Genomic DNA, 14,558 nt, shown 5'->3' on the forward strand with positions numbered 1-14,558 from the left:
TAGACCTCTGGAAACCGAACTCGTTCGTAAGTGGAGGAGTCCCTGTCCGGAACGCATCCCGGGGTTGTGAATGTTCTAGATTTGAAGCTTTCGTGACTGCAAGGATTCATATTCTTAGGTTTTTTCGGTAAAGTCACGTAGGTAAAAAATAAAAATTAATAAAGTAAAATAAAAATAAAATAAAAATCACGACGTTTCGGAGGCAACACAAGCTTCCGTCTTCAGGTGGAACCGTCACAGCACGATAGCTGTGAATGTTCTTATCATCTCGCAACAGGCGGCGCAAGTTCCATGCAAGCATCCTCCACCATCGCCATCACGAGCCGTCGACGACGCCTGTGGTCGGTCAGCCTCGCCTCGCTGCGGACTCGCAGCCGCAGGTCGGGCTCAGGTTGCGCGTTTATTTAGTCTCGCCAGGTGTCAGCTCCGAAGGCCACTTCGAGTCTCAGTGAAACAGAGGACGCGGACAAGGAGGCGGCGACGAGCGAATGATTCACCCGTTCACTACCCCCCCCCCCCATCAGGGGATGGCGTTACTTTTTGTCAATATTCTCCGGATGTTGTGACATTCGGACCAAGGACGGGCGTGCGTATTATTTGGTATTGCGCGCACATTACAAATCGTTTGTGTTATTTGCTATTCGCCTGTTATTTTGCATTTCTCCTTTCGTTTGTACAGCTGTGTCAGATCAGTGGCGTGTGGGCATTGTAATTTGTGTCATTTCATACCGTGAAAATAATCGATTATTTGTGCGACGAATGGGGGTGGGGGGGGGGTAAAAGCGATGGATCGTCTCAATCGGCGGCGCGTGGCCGGGGGTGGCGTGATGAAGTCGTTGTCGAGGGGACGGCAGGGCCGCGGTTGACGCGCCGAGCTACGAACCCGACGATCAGAGTTCGCTTCACGCTCACGGCCCACGATATCGGTGGCGAATATCTCAACCGGTCCTGGGCCTCCCCTAGGTCGACTCAGCCTTCAATGGGGGCCGGGCGTGCTCCAACAGTCTGTTGGAGGCTATACGGGGGAACTTTGTGTTTTTGTATAAAAGTGTGGTGGCTAGGTGGTGTGTGTGCAGGTGTGCTGGCTGGGTGGTGTGTGTGCAGGTGGGCTAGGTGGTGTGTGTGCAGGTGGACTGGGTGGGTGGTGTGTGTGCAGGTGGGCTGGGTGGGTGGGGTGTGTGCAGGTGGGCTGGGTGGTGTGTGTGCAGGTGTGCTGGCTGGGTGGTGTGTGTGCAGGTGGGCTGGGTGGTGTGTGTGCAGGTGGGCTGGGTGGTGTGTGTGCAGGTGGGCTGGGTGGTGTTGTGCAGGTGGGCTGGGTGGTGTGTGTGCAGGTGGGCTGGGTGGTGTGTGTGCAGGTGGGCTGGCTAGGTGGTGTGTGTGCAGGTGGGCTGGGTGGTGTGTGTGCAGGTGGGCTGGGTGGTGTGTGTGCAGGTGGGCTGGGTGGTGTGTGTGCAGGTGTGCTGGCTGGGTGGTGTGTGTGCAGGTGGGCTGGGTGGTGTGTGTGCAGGTGTGCTGGCTGGGTGGTGTGTGTGCAGGTGGGCTGGGTGGTGTGTGTGCAGGTGGGCTGGGTGGAGTGTGTGCAGGTGGGCTGGGTGGTGTTGTGCAGGTGGGCTGGGTGGTGTGTGTGCAGGTGGGCTGGGTGGTGTGTGTGCAGGTGGGCTGGCTAGGTGGTGTGTGTGCAGGTGGGCTGGGTGGTGTGTGTGCAGGTGGGCTGGGTGGTGTGTGTGCAGGTGGGCTGGGTGGTGTGTGTGCGGGTGTGCTGGCTGGGTGGTGTGTGTGCAGGTGGGCTGGGTGGTGTGTGTGCAGGTGTGCTGGCTGGGTGGTGTGTGTGCAGGTGGGCTGGGTGGTGTGTGTGCAGGTGGGCTGGGTGGTGTGTGTGCAGGTGGGCTGGGTGGTGTTGTGCAGGTGGGCTGGGTGGTGTGTGTGCAGGTGGGCTGGGTGGTGTGTGTGCAGGTGGGCTGGCTAGGTGGTGTGTGTGCAGGTGGGCTGGGTGGTGTGTGTGCAGGTGGGCTGGGTGGTGTGTGTGCAGGTGGGCTGGGTGGTGTGTGTGCAGGTGTGCTGGCTGGGTCGTGTGTGTGCAGGTGGGCTGGGTGGTGTGTGTGCAGGTGGGCTGGGTGGTGTGTGTGCAGGTGGGCTGGGTGGTGTTGTGCAGGTGGGCTGGGTGGTGTTGTGCAGGTGGGCTGCCTGGGTGGTGTGTGTGCAGGTGGGCTGGGTGGGTGGTGTGTGTGCAGGTGGGCTGGGTGGTGTTGTGCAGGTGGGCTGGGTGGTGTGTGTGCAGGTGGGCTGGGTGGTGTGTGTGCAGGTGGGCTGGCTAGGTGGTGTGTGTGCAGGTGGGCTGGGTGGTGTGTGTGCAGGTGGGCTGGGTGGTGTGTGTGCAGGTGGGCTGGCTAGGTGGTGTGTGTGCAGGTGGGCTGGCTGGGTGATGTGTGTGCAAGTGGGCTGGGTGGTGTGTGTGCAGGTGGGCTGGGTGGGTGGTGTGTGTGCAGGTGGGCTGGGTGGTGTGTGTGCAGGTGGGCTGGGTGGGGTGTGTGCAGGTGGGCTGCCTGGGTGGTGAGTGCGTGTTTGTGTGGGTGGGTAGCGCGCGTACAAACTGCTGTTTATCTTCGCCGGAGCTGGTTATTGCGGCTTCAGCCAGTCCGCTCTCTCCGCCTCCTCATCCCAGGAGGCTGCCAGGCAGGGGGAGGCAGTAATAAGCAGCCAGGGGGGATCATCAGGCGTTGGGCACACACGCGGGAGTTTGATCAGCGTCGCTAAACACCTGCCGGACGGAGAGAAACCCTCCCCCGCCGCTCTCGCTGCCGGCAGTTAATAGCTCCCGCCTCAAAGAACGCAAACTCACCTCCGCGTGTGGACTCAACACACGACAAAGACAAAGATCGCCCCCGGCCATGGCCTTTCACAGACTGCCGTGTCACGCAACTGCTGTGAGCGAGTAGCGCCTGTGGAGGTCGGCACTGACCCCACCACGGGGTGGGGTCAGTGCTGGATTCAGCGCGTGCGGGGCCTGTAGCATGATGTTATAGAGGGGCCCTAAATAAATAAATAAAAAACACGTAAATACTAAAACACACATTTTTTTTATTTTTTCATTCGCTAAACAGACAGATAATACGACAAATCGCTAACCTTAAACACCCAGTCGTTTATGAAAGTTGAAGGCGGTATAGTACTATAGTAATAGAGCAAGTGCAGAATAACTGAACCGGAATTTATATTTTGAAAGCATTTAGCGCGGGGCCCTTGAAAGTGCGGGGCCCGTAGCATCTACACGTGTAGCTACTACACGTGTAGCTGCTACACGTGTAGTAGCTAGTAGTGTAGCAGCTACACGTGTAGTAGCTACACGTGTAGCTGCTACACGTGTAGCGACTTTTGCTTCTACGATATTCCGGTACTGGGTAGGGTGGCCAGCAGCACGCCCGGCCGTCACCCGAAGTGGCGATGTTTCACACACTCCACATCTGGTGCTTATTTGAGGCTGAGTCGACCTAGTGGAGGTCCAGGACCGGTTCAGATAATCGGCACAAGTGTTGGTTGGCCATGAGCGGGAGTCGAACTCGCGTCGCCCGGGATCATAGCGCAGCACGCGAACCGAGGCACTACCAAAACAAAGACAAAGATCCCCCGTGTAGCCTTAACAGACTGTTGGGGCAAGTGCTGTAGGCGAGCAGCGCCTATAAAGGACGGAACGACACACAAGGGGGTGGGGTGGCCAACACCACGCCCGGCCGCCTTTGTCTCTCCGAGTGGCGATGTTTACACACCGCACTAGTTACTCATTTGAGGCTGAGTCGACCTAGGGAGAGGCCAGGACCGGTTCGGATAATCGTCACTGATGTTGGCCGTGAGCGGGAATCGAACTCGGGTGGCCGGGTTCATAGCGCAGCGTAGCGCTAACCGCTCCACCACCGCTCCCACAAAGACCCACACAATCCACGCACACACGCACACTCTGAGTCAATAGTATCTGTATCATCCTACCCGTCTGGACCCACGTTGTTTTAAAATCATTTACGCCGAGGTCTAAGTGACACGACATTGACTTATCAGGAATCATGGCCTTGCGAGAGACGATGACTAACTTATAAGATGCATTACATTTATTGTAGTGATGCCGCTGATGAGGCAGTGGTGCAGAAACATAATTAACAAAAAAAACCTTGACACATTCATCAACCAATACCATCGTGTGGTCTTAAACAATGTATAATAGGCGACGTTTCGGCCACTGGCTCTTCGTAGCAGATATAAACTTCGCCTATTATATTCCCGCCCTTTTGATGCCACTGGTGTTTGGCAAACGTATTAGAGTTTTTTTTTTTAAAGTGGAATTCGGCGCTCTGAAGCAATGCTATTTGTTGAGCTTGGACGCATGCAGGATGGACAACAATAAGCATAATAAAAGTGTGTTGTTCGGCAATCGGAAAGAGGGGAAGACTCAACAGATAATTTTTTTTCTTTCTTGGTTCTTTCGGTAAAGTCACGTAGAAGGGAAATAATAAAATAATAAAAATAAAACATAATAAAATGATTATGTTCTTTCGGTAAAGTCACGTAGAAGGGAAATAATAAAATAATAAAAATAAAACATAATATTTTATTATAATAAAATAATAAAAATAATACTATATGATATTTCATTTTTTATTATTTTATTATTTCCCTTCTACGTGACTTTACCGAAAGAACCAAGAAGATGAATCCCTGCAGTCACGAAAGCTTTAAATCGAAAGATAATTTTTTGACATTGAGAGATTGTTCCAGAGAGATGCGGCACGAGAGGGGAGTGAGGGCTCGCGTCGAATGTGCAGTGAACGCCTGCGGGCTCTCTGCCCCATGGATCGTGGTGATGACGACGACGATGACGATTTGTCGAGCTGTTGACATCACAGTCATTCCACCGAAGTCGTCTGCGTCATTGTCCTATCAACCTGGGATAATTTTTCACGAGATATTTTCCAGAGCTCAGCCCCAGACAGTCACGGCTTAAAATAAGTCATGCTGTCATCATCCGTCACCCTCACGTTGGGTTTCCTGTAATAAGGAGGCAGGCCGGCAGGCAGGCGACCGCAATACAATTTAAGCAAAGGGCTTCTTCTCGAAATAACAATAACAACAGCCTTCCCGGAATAGAGTGGTCGTCCTATTTAAGGGCTTGGCACAAACATCCCGCGCAAAAGTTGGATTCAATAATCCGTTGCCTGTACCGCCACCTCCTGGCCATCATCACCACTCCAGGTTAAAAAACAAACACATGGAACTGCAGTTTGTGCTTTACCACGATCGCTGCATTAGATATTCTGGACTTGTTGCATTTCTGATATAACCGTGTTATGGTGGTGACAATTCGTGAGCGATTACGAATACGTAACGAATAAAGACTATGTAGATGAATACAGGTTTTTTGTATTCATCTCCATAGTGTGTTTTTTTCTGCGATGTAACCTAAAAAAACTGTATTATGGATGATATTAGTCGCGAAAGCCTACGGATTAAACTGACTACGGGGATTGTTTGACCATACTTCACCACGCTGGCCAATGCGGGCTTGATTAATCGGAGGCCCAGGACCGGCAAGAGAGTGGCTCGTGACCTTTGTGGTAGTGCGGCCTCCAGATCACGGTCGCTCACCCCCCATCGCTCCGGGAAGTCAAGTCAAACCGGCGACCCCTCGATTGCAAGCCCAGTGTGCTGACCATTACACCGTTGTGGCAGCATCCATCTGCAGGACAAGTCGGGGTGCAGAATCGATGTGGATGGTCGTGGGACAGATACTCATTGAAAAGGGAGACCGGTGAAACATTCTACGAAGAATTGACAAACAATCACCATTTGTATAATAATAATAATAGTTTTAGCTACTAACGCACCGCCGCGCCGTTTTTAGGTCGCTCTCAAAGCGCGAAAACGACTCAGAGATGCGAGGAACGGCCGACGAGCGGGAAGGCAGCAACGTAGCGAGGCGGCGCCAACAATTGCCAAAGCTTTTCGGTCATTTATGTATCAAGGTGTTACCGGCTAATTAGTGTGCGTTTATACGTGGGGGCGGGGGAAGGGGGGGGGGCAATCGGAGAAAATCCACACGTGCGTGGGAGCAACGCGCTATCCCACGCAGACAGAACAGGCGAGGACCACAGTTTCTGTCCTGCGAGCAAGGGAATGGGTCCTCGACGCGCATATGGGTGGTCCACCAACCCTCGCTGTTGCATCCACAGTGCCGCAATACAGGCCACGTGTGTAGCCACCACCCGGCTAATGGTGACCCTGGCCATGTCAACTGGACTATTCATATTCATAATAAAAAAACTGCAGTCTTGACTGGCACAATCTTCATTGAGAGTGAGAAATAATATACCGAGAGAAGAAATCCTAAAAAAAAATCCCTATTTTTTCAAAGCGATGCAAGCATGAGGTCGTTGTTCTTCCCCCCCCCCGCCCACACCCCGTTTTTGTTGAGATTCTTGACATGCAGTCAGTCGCGTTCGAGCGCATTCTAAATCCACGTTTTTATTCGTAATAATGAGCGTTCTCGCACACAGATTGTGGGGGTGCACGTGGGGTGGTGGTGTGTTGATGCCAGCATGCACTGCGCACACATACTTTATTAAAGTTATATTGTCGTTTCATATTTACTTTATATGCACGAACGGGCAAGGAATAAACACGATTTATCCACGCACACACACGACACGACACGAGGAGCCAGACACGATGATGCGATGAGCACTGAAAAAACCCTCACGGAGTCTCAAGACTCGCTCTAAGGAGGTTCCTGCATTGGGATGTTGGGCCGATTGCTCTTCGTTTCCATTCAGAAGTTTTGTTGTCTGAAGATGACGAAAAACTCCTTTTAGGATTCTCAACACGAGGCTTATAGAGCAAGACTAAGGCATCTCGGGATATACAGGATTCTGTGTTAATACCAGAGGCTCCCAGAGGAAGACGAAATAACCTTAGGAGTTTTAGTCTTCAGTAGTAATTACTGAGGCTGATAGAGCCAGACCAACGGACCTTATGGTTTTTATGGTGTATTTGGAATGCTTGAGGCTCAAAGGGCCCGACAAAGACAGTTTTTCATTATTATTATAGTTTATTGCTAATGCCTGAGGCTCGTAGATCCAGTCTAAATTCCCTTTACAATTCCGAGGGTGCCGTGTGGCGATTTGATTTGTGATTGGAATATTGAATTTTCCGAATATAGTCAATGGGAGCAAATTATTGATTATTTTTTATTTCATGTTTATGCTCCCTATTCATTATGGCAATGAAGAAAACAAAAGAAACTAAACCCCCTTGAGTTTAGTTCCGAGGAGAATAATGCAAATAATAATAGTAGTATAGTGAACAAACTATGCCCTGCATCCTGGATGTTCCCTGCGTGACTTTGACTGCACTCTGTGGATGTCAAAGGCGTCTCTCCCTCCTCCTCCTCCTCGCTGCTGTGATGCCAATGTGTGCCAAGTGTTTCGAAAACGTCTCGTTTGTACTGTGCTGTATTGTATTTTTGACTGTGCTGTGATACTTTGTCTGTATGTTCTAGTCTATTTACAATTTTACATGTTGAACTTCTTTCGCGCCGTACGTAGCCAACCGCGAGAATCGAAGGTGCGGGGGAAGGACCAGAAACTAAACACGACAACAAGCAGTTCTAAAGAAAGGAGTTTTACATTTTGTATAGTGGTGTAGTGTACAGTAGTGTAGTGCATAGTGTAGTATATTGTAGCGTATTATAGTGTCGTGTATATTAGTGTAGAGTGTAGACTGTAGAGTATAGTGTATATTAGTGTACAGTGTAGTATGTATGTAGAACTTCTTTCACGCCGTACACAGCCAACGGCGCTAATTGGATGTGCGGCGGAAGGACAGCGAACGGAGCACAGAACGCAGTTCTCTGCTGTGAAATCTCTCCTCTTTGTTCTCGGTCTTGGAATTTCCCGCTTTTCAATTAGGAATCTGCTTAAAAAAAACCCCCATTGTGTTTTCTCTTGTACATATAAATCTAAACATAATTTTATGGATGTCAAGCAGGGGGTATCTGCCACTGCTGCGTCTCATGCACGGCGCCCTTCCGCCTTTCTCCCAGCGTGGAACTCCAAGCATCCTCTCTCAATGCCTCAGTCGCCACGTTGTTCTTACTTTGTTCGGTTTTCTCTGCAGAGCGTTCAACGTCCCCGATTGATGTCCCATAGCAGGCAAACACAGTAAGAGGCCGGATCTAATAGCACTTTGCTATGAAGAAGCAATGGTTCTTAGCCTGGGGGTGCGAGATGCCCTTTGTGAGAACCACAGGGGTGCAGGCTCAAGTGAAGGTGAAGAACCACTGTGGAAGAGGCACAGTTCTGATCATAGCGTCGTCGTCTTCTTCTTCTTCTTCCGTGTGGTTGATGTCGATGCAGGGCAACGACTACAAAGTCACTTTCAGGTGGTCACGCCAGACAGCCGTGTCAGGAGCAGCGGAATAGAATTAATAATAGTAGCAGCAGCAGCAGCACACTCCTGCCTTACACTCGTGGACGGGTTAAATAAAATGGTCAAAGCTATTATAGGAAATTGGTGGCAATTGTGACTGGAGGAGAATCGGGATCAGAATTATGGCGAGAGAGAAGGTTGGATTTCATAACAAAGCAATATACAGGTGTGCCTTAAATAAAAAGAAAATTACTTAAATCAGGGCGTAAAATCTGCCGTGGCATGGATCTGAAGCGTGGACACTGGCCAAACGCCATCAATAAAAGCAACTATAAGTATTTAAAAAAAAAATATTATGCAAGTGTGCGCAGAAAGGAAAGTACAGTATTGCATATTGTTTTGACCGTGATCCGTGGCATGCCCGCGTTTGAGAGTGCTGGCTAACAGAGTGGAACAACGCTGGCGTCCAGAACGAACGCCTCATTCGACACCCAAACATCGCAACCTCCTTGCTTTGGAAATTCCTCCTTGAAGGCACCTGCATAACCATCATCATCCGCATCGCAACGATCAACAGGCCGATGCGTCCCATCTCTTTAGTAGGTGGAATATGAAAGACAGAACCACGGTGCTGGGATTCCCACCATAGACACACAGACACACGCCGGATTATAAATAAGACCCTCTCTCGTTTCATGTTCTACTTGAAAAGACGGGAAAGAGGCGCGTCTTATAATCTGTATAACAGGTTACAAGGCTGCTGTAACGAACGACGCGGACGAGAAAAGGTTTGGAGCTTTCTTAGCAAAGTCCAACTTAAGAATGAAAAGCAGCATGGCAGTGTGCCTGAAGATGAAAGTTCGCACTCAGTGCGCACCACAGTGAGGACCAACCACGTGGGGACACACTGGCAGAGCGGATTGGACAAAAGCAGAAACGTGCGCACGGAACAATCGTGGCGAGGTGCATTCCCTGTCTGGACATCTAATTTGAGATGACACGCTAGATGCGAAGCGTCATATTTGCTGCCAAGAAAAGTAAAGTTGCCTTGGGCAGGATACGTCGCCAGGAGAAGGGCAATGATCCAGTGGTCGAGACTAACCATGGAGTGGCAGCCAAAATAGGGAACGATTAACTTAAATTAACTAAATCTTGACTTAAAGCTTTCGTGACTGCAGGAATTCATATTCTTGGTTCTTTCGCTAAAGCCACGTAGATAGATCAAATAATAAACTAAACTTTGTCTTATTTACCAGGTATGGCCCACGGAGCTAACATAGTTGTTTTTCGGAAGCGACCTGGCCACGAATGACAGCCCAACGAAGTGGTTTATGTGGACATTTATAGCAGTCAAATACTCTAAGCGCGCGTTTCTAAATGTGGAGGGGAATACCGGAGGATCCGGAGAAAGATCCACGCGACCACGGGGAGAGAGACATGCACAGCAGGCGTCAGGGGTCGAACCCTCGCCCACCTGTATGCCACTGCAGATTGATGACAACATCGCCACAACGTGAGAGACGGTGACAGTTTTTTGGGTAGGCTTTCACCCAGCAGTGGATAGATCACGGCTGATGATGATGTTTCCCATTGTGGAGAATGGGAACCCGCAACTCGGTATGATATACAAATATCCAGCCCACTCAGTGCACGTGCATGCTACAATAATGCTACAGTAATACTGTTTGACTTGTACAGCATGCACATGATAACAACGTTCGGATGGCCACTTGCCAATCCAATTGGCAATCCGCTTCTGGACGAAAACCAACGCACGCCCTATGGGCAATTCGGCCATATTCGCACCCCGCTGGGTCGGGTGAAAGGGGGGTGGGGTGGCTGGCTGAGTAATCGAGTCACATCATCGCTCGCCAATTATGTTCACTCGTCGAATCGAACTGGCAGTCGGCGGATTCATAGCCCGAACCGCGCTAACCACTGCGCCACCGCTCCTCCGCCACTCGGGGTGCCCGAGGCGTTGTTAAGCAAAGGTCGCGGTGGTTATTTTTCGTGTTTTTTGTTTTTACGGGGAGCGTGGCGTTGGACAGCATCCAATGTAAACATTGTCCTGCACCTGCCTGTGCCGCTGGCTGCGCCCACCCGTGCGTGCGTTGCACAAACAACGCAACTAAACATGGACTCCTCGACTAACAAACGGGTTAGGTTCCAGAGGTCTGTTGGTAGATATAGAGGTCCGTCTACCTCGCCGCCGACTCGATTGCCGATCTCGCCGCTCCCTTCTGGGATGGGCGCTGTCGTCACCACCACCACCATCATCATCGTCGTCGTCGTCGTCCTATAATCTCACTCGGGTCCGGAGAAACGCTGCCGTGCGAACGGTCGTCCAGAACAATCCGCCTCCTCTTTCGAGACCCAAATACTAAATCACACTTCCCTCCACGAAGACGCCGTGCGTAGCCAACCCGGTGGAATCGTCAACCGCATGAGAGCATCGAAATCGTTTTTGGTACATCACCGGGCCGATGACGCACACCCTCCTCCACGAAGGGACGATTAAAGAGACGGGTCACCGCGAGGGCGATTGCGGCCACGTGACCCGGACTATGGACCACGGTAATTCGCCACCGTAGTCTGAGCTCCGTCAACGCAGACGAACCAAAATAAGTATAACCCGTAAAAACAAAGTTTTTCACTATAAATCCTTTATATGCGTGGCGGCTAGAGTCCTCTCGTCCTCTGGCTTGAGATGGCTGCCACCTATGGGTCAGATGATTGTCTGCCAGTATTAAGCAATTGGTAATTAAATATTTAATTTGTTTTCCCTAAACAGTGTAAAATTTAGGGAATTTTTTTCACGAACATTAATTGTCTCGCACAACGAGTCTGTGTGCAAAATGTCAGCTCGATTGGATCACGGGAAGTGGGTTAAAAAAACGACTGGAAGATTTGCACGGTCGTAAGCAAGCAAGCAAGCACGCAAGCACGCAAGCAAGCAAGCAAGCGAACTTAATATAAAGGATTGAAAAAATTACCCGTAAAAACTAAGTTTTTCACTATAAATCCTTTATATGCGTGGCGGCTAGAGTCCTCTCGTCCTCTGGCTTGAGATGGCTGCCACCTATGGGTCAGATGATTGTCTGCCACCATTAAGCAATTGGTAATTAAATATTAAAAAAAAATTCCCTAAACAATGTAAAATTTTGGAAAAATTTTTTCACGAAAATTAATTGTCACGCACAACGAGTCTGTGTGCAAAATGTCAGCTCAATTGGATCACGGGAAGTGGTTTAAAAAACGACCGAAATATTTGCACGGTCGTAAGCAAGCAAGCACGCAAGCACGCAAGCAAGCAAGCGAACTTAATATAGAGGATTTAAAAAGGCAAAACCCCACGGGCCTCTTCCCCACGACGACGCTCTCGTCGTGACGAGCGGACCTCGACTTTCGGGCGGCACCTCGATCCGGAACACATTGTCATCATTCGGACGATGAAGAACAGCGTAACCACGACGACCGCTGTGCCGAAGCTTTACGCATCATCACCACGGCCCCTCGGGAACGTATTTACCATGTGGAGTTGGGTTCTCGTGGTTAAGAAGGGGAGGGGGGTTTGGCGTCCCCCCGCCCTCATCCAGCAGCGGATTTATAAAGGCATTGCACCAAATATCGTGTGAACGCGCACATCGACAAAAAAATAAACCACATGATCCAAGGCCAATTAAAATCACCATCACTCTGGGAGTCACTCAAAGGAATACCCGATGGCGAAGAAGCACCCTTTGGGCCAGCAATCGAGCGAAATAGTGTCCATCACGATCCCCGCCATAGAAACGTGGAATTTCCACCACTTTGTTGAGGAACGGCGACGCCACTGGCCAGCGCTGCACAGGGTGCGTTACTGCGGGACTGTTTGCACAGCACGCGCACGCCGTCAATTCCACTGTTGGATGAAGGCCTTCCCACGCCGCGTCGGCAATAATGTTTGACTATACTTCACCACTTTGGTGAGTGCGGGTTTGGTGATTGGTGGAGGGAGCGGTTCAAATATGGCTCGCCCACTGATCGATTGATTTGATGTCAGCGGTGGCCGCGAATCGCATTAACGTGGCCAGGTAAATATGGAACGAAATGTTTGATGACACAGCGTTGCCAGTGGCTGTACAGGCACACAAACATAAATAACACCGGCAACGTTTCGGGCAATTATCCTTTGTTTACAGCACATAGAGAGGGCGAGAGTGGGCATAACTGCTGCGCTACCGATGCACAACCCCAATGACAGCACGTGCGTACTGCAGTCAGGCACACGTGCACGTCTTCTCTGGGAGCCGGAGGCGTCAGGCTTGACGTACTCTCACCTCTCTCTCTTACTCGCCCTTGAGAAGGACCCGGCACGCGCCGTCTGCGCACGGCTGCGTGGGCATAGCGCGCGTAGCGAAAGTTGCATTCGCAAAAAACATTCTCAATCCACTGCTGGATCTGGAGACTTCCCCCCGCCCTCCCCCCGCCCTCAACACACGCTGTTGTTTGACCATACTTCACCACGATCAGCTATAAACACTCGTGTTCTACTTTTGTTAGCCGCTGTCCGCTCACCACCGGTGCTCCGTCCAACCCGCTGAACACGATGCCTGTTCAGCCGCGACGTATTTAGCGGGTCCTCGAATCATCCACGTGAGCACCGTCGCCCGCAAACACGGTGGGGTGCGAGTAAAGGTGCAGCCCTGCAATTGCTCAAGCTCCCTACGCAGACGGTGTTTGGCCAAACTCCTTCGCGCTGGCCAGACGACTTGGAGTAGAATCGGTGGGAGGTCCCCGCACTTTACCCCACCACGCACGACTTGCACATTGGCTCTGGGTTTACCCAATTGATATCGGTCGCTAAACACAGGTGGAAGGATGGGGTGGAAGGATGGGGTGGAAGAATGGGGTGGAAGGATGGGGTGGAAGGATGGGGTGGAAGGATGGGGTGGAAGGATGGGGTGGAAGGATGGGGTGGAAGGATGGGGTGGAAGGATGGGGTGGAAGGATGGGGTGGAAGGATGGGGTGGAAGGATGGGGTGGGTGGGAGGGAGAGATTTGATCAGCTTGCCCATTATTGCAGCCTACCGCACTGGGAGATAGAACAATCGAACCGGCGACCTCGGCATTGCAAGTCCATTACGCTAACCACCACGGGAACACCCCCCACCCCCGAACACCAGGTGCAATGCATCTAAACCAAACTCATGCGCGCATACACGCCACGTTCTCAAATTATCCGAGTGAAGCATCATCATCATCTTCGTGGTGGTGGTGGCGAGTTAAGCACAGACCCGCGGCACACGCTGACTCGCTCACCTTGACAGAGGAGGCTCGCCATCCACGCCACAGCCTGGAAGCGTCCCGGCGTCAGCCTCGGCAATTTCATTTCTCCCAAAAAAAAAAAGATGTCGTACTTGAAGAAACTTGTTCGTGAAATGTTCTTCCTCCGAACCAATCTTCTCCGCGGCGTCTTGCCCTTCTCAATCAATCGCCACGAAACGCGAACTCATGTTGCTAGTTCTCAACAACAACAACCAACCAAACAACGGCAGAAACGCAGAAATTCTGCGCTCCGCCCCTCCGTTGACTTGCGAGCGCTGAAGCGCACGAGCGACTTCGTGCGAGTTGGCGACGGCCCGGGCTTGCCCTGCGCGCTGCTGTTGGTCACGAGGCGTCCCGCGGTGAAGCTGCCCCTGCGCCTCGCTGCTCCAAGTCCCCGCGTCCCGGCGAGACTGAGCAGCTCCCTCCTCCTCCTCCTCGTCCTCCACGTGCGCACGGCCACTGCGCGTCACTGAACAGGAGGCGTGGCCTCTCCTTCAGCCCCGCCTCTGCGTGGGCCTCCTCCTCCCCCTCCTCGTTCGACCATACTTCACCGCGCTTGCAAAGGGGGGAGTGTGAGCGCAGAGCGACAATGGATTTTGGTGCGCTGCCCTCTGCTGTACGCGGCGCCTACCGTAACCCGTCTTGCGCGCATAGCGGTCTCTGTCTCGTTATCAACATCATCGGTGTCATCATCAGCGGCAGGGGCGGCCAGCTGTGAGTGTGTTGTTAGTACTCGGAGCGATTGGTTATTAAAGCGCCATGCAATCATCGCGCTGACATCACCACCCGACGGCTGCCCGCGTTCATCCACAGCTGTGCATAACGCGTCCCGTGCCATGGAC

The 14,558-nt window shown here is 51.5% G+C and overlaps 1 protein-coding gene across 1 annotated transcript in view; it reads right to left on the reverse strand.

Moving 5' to 3' along the window:
- The window catches only part of RET (ret proto-oncogene), a 68,326-nt gene extending 54,032 nt beyond the window's left edge, over positions 1 to 14,294 (reverse strand). Inside the window, exon 1 of the mRNA XM_061571274.1 lies at positions 13,711 to 14,294. Within this exon, the coding sequence (XP_061427258.1) occupies positions 13,711 to 13,780 (70 nt within the window). The 5' untranslated portion in view covers positions 13,781 to 14,294. The remainder of the gene's footprint in view (positions 1 to 13,710) is intronic.
- Positions 14,295 to 14,558: the final 264 nt, after the last annotated feature.

The sequence above is a fragment of the Lethenteron reissneri genome, chromosome 47 (genome assembly GCF_015708825.2).
Source record: "Lethenteron reissneri isolate LAM-NWPU_2019-01 chromosome 47, ASM1570882v1, whole genome shotgun sequence".
Taxonomy (NCBI): Eukaryota; Metazoa; Chordata; class Hyperoartia; order Petromyzontiformes; family Petromyzontidae; genus Lethenteron; species Lethenteron reissneri.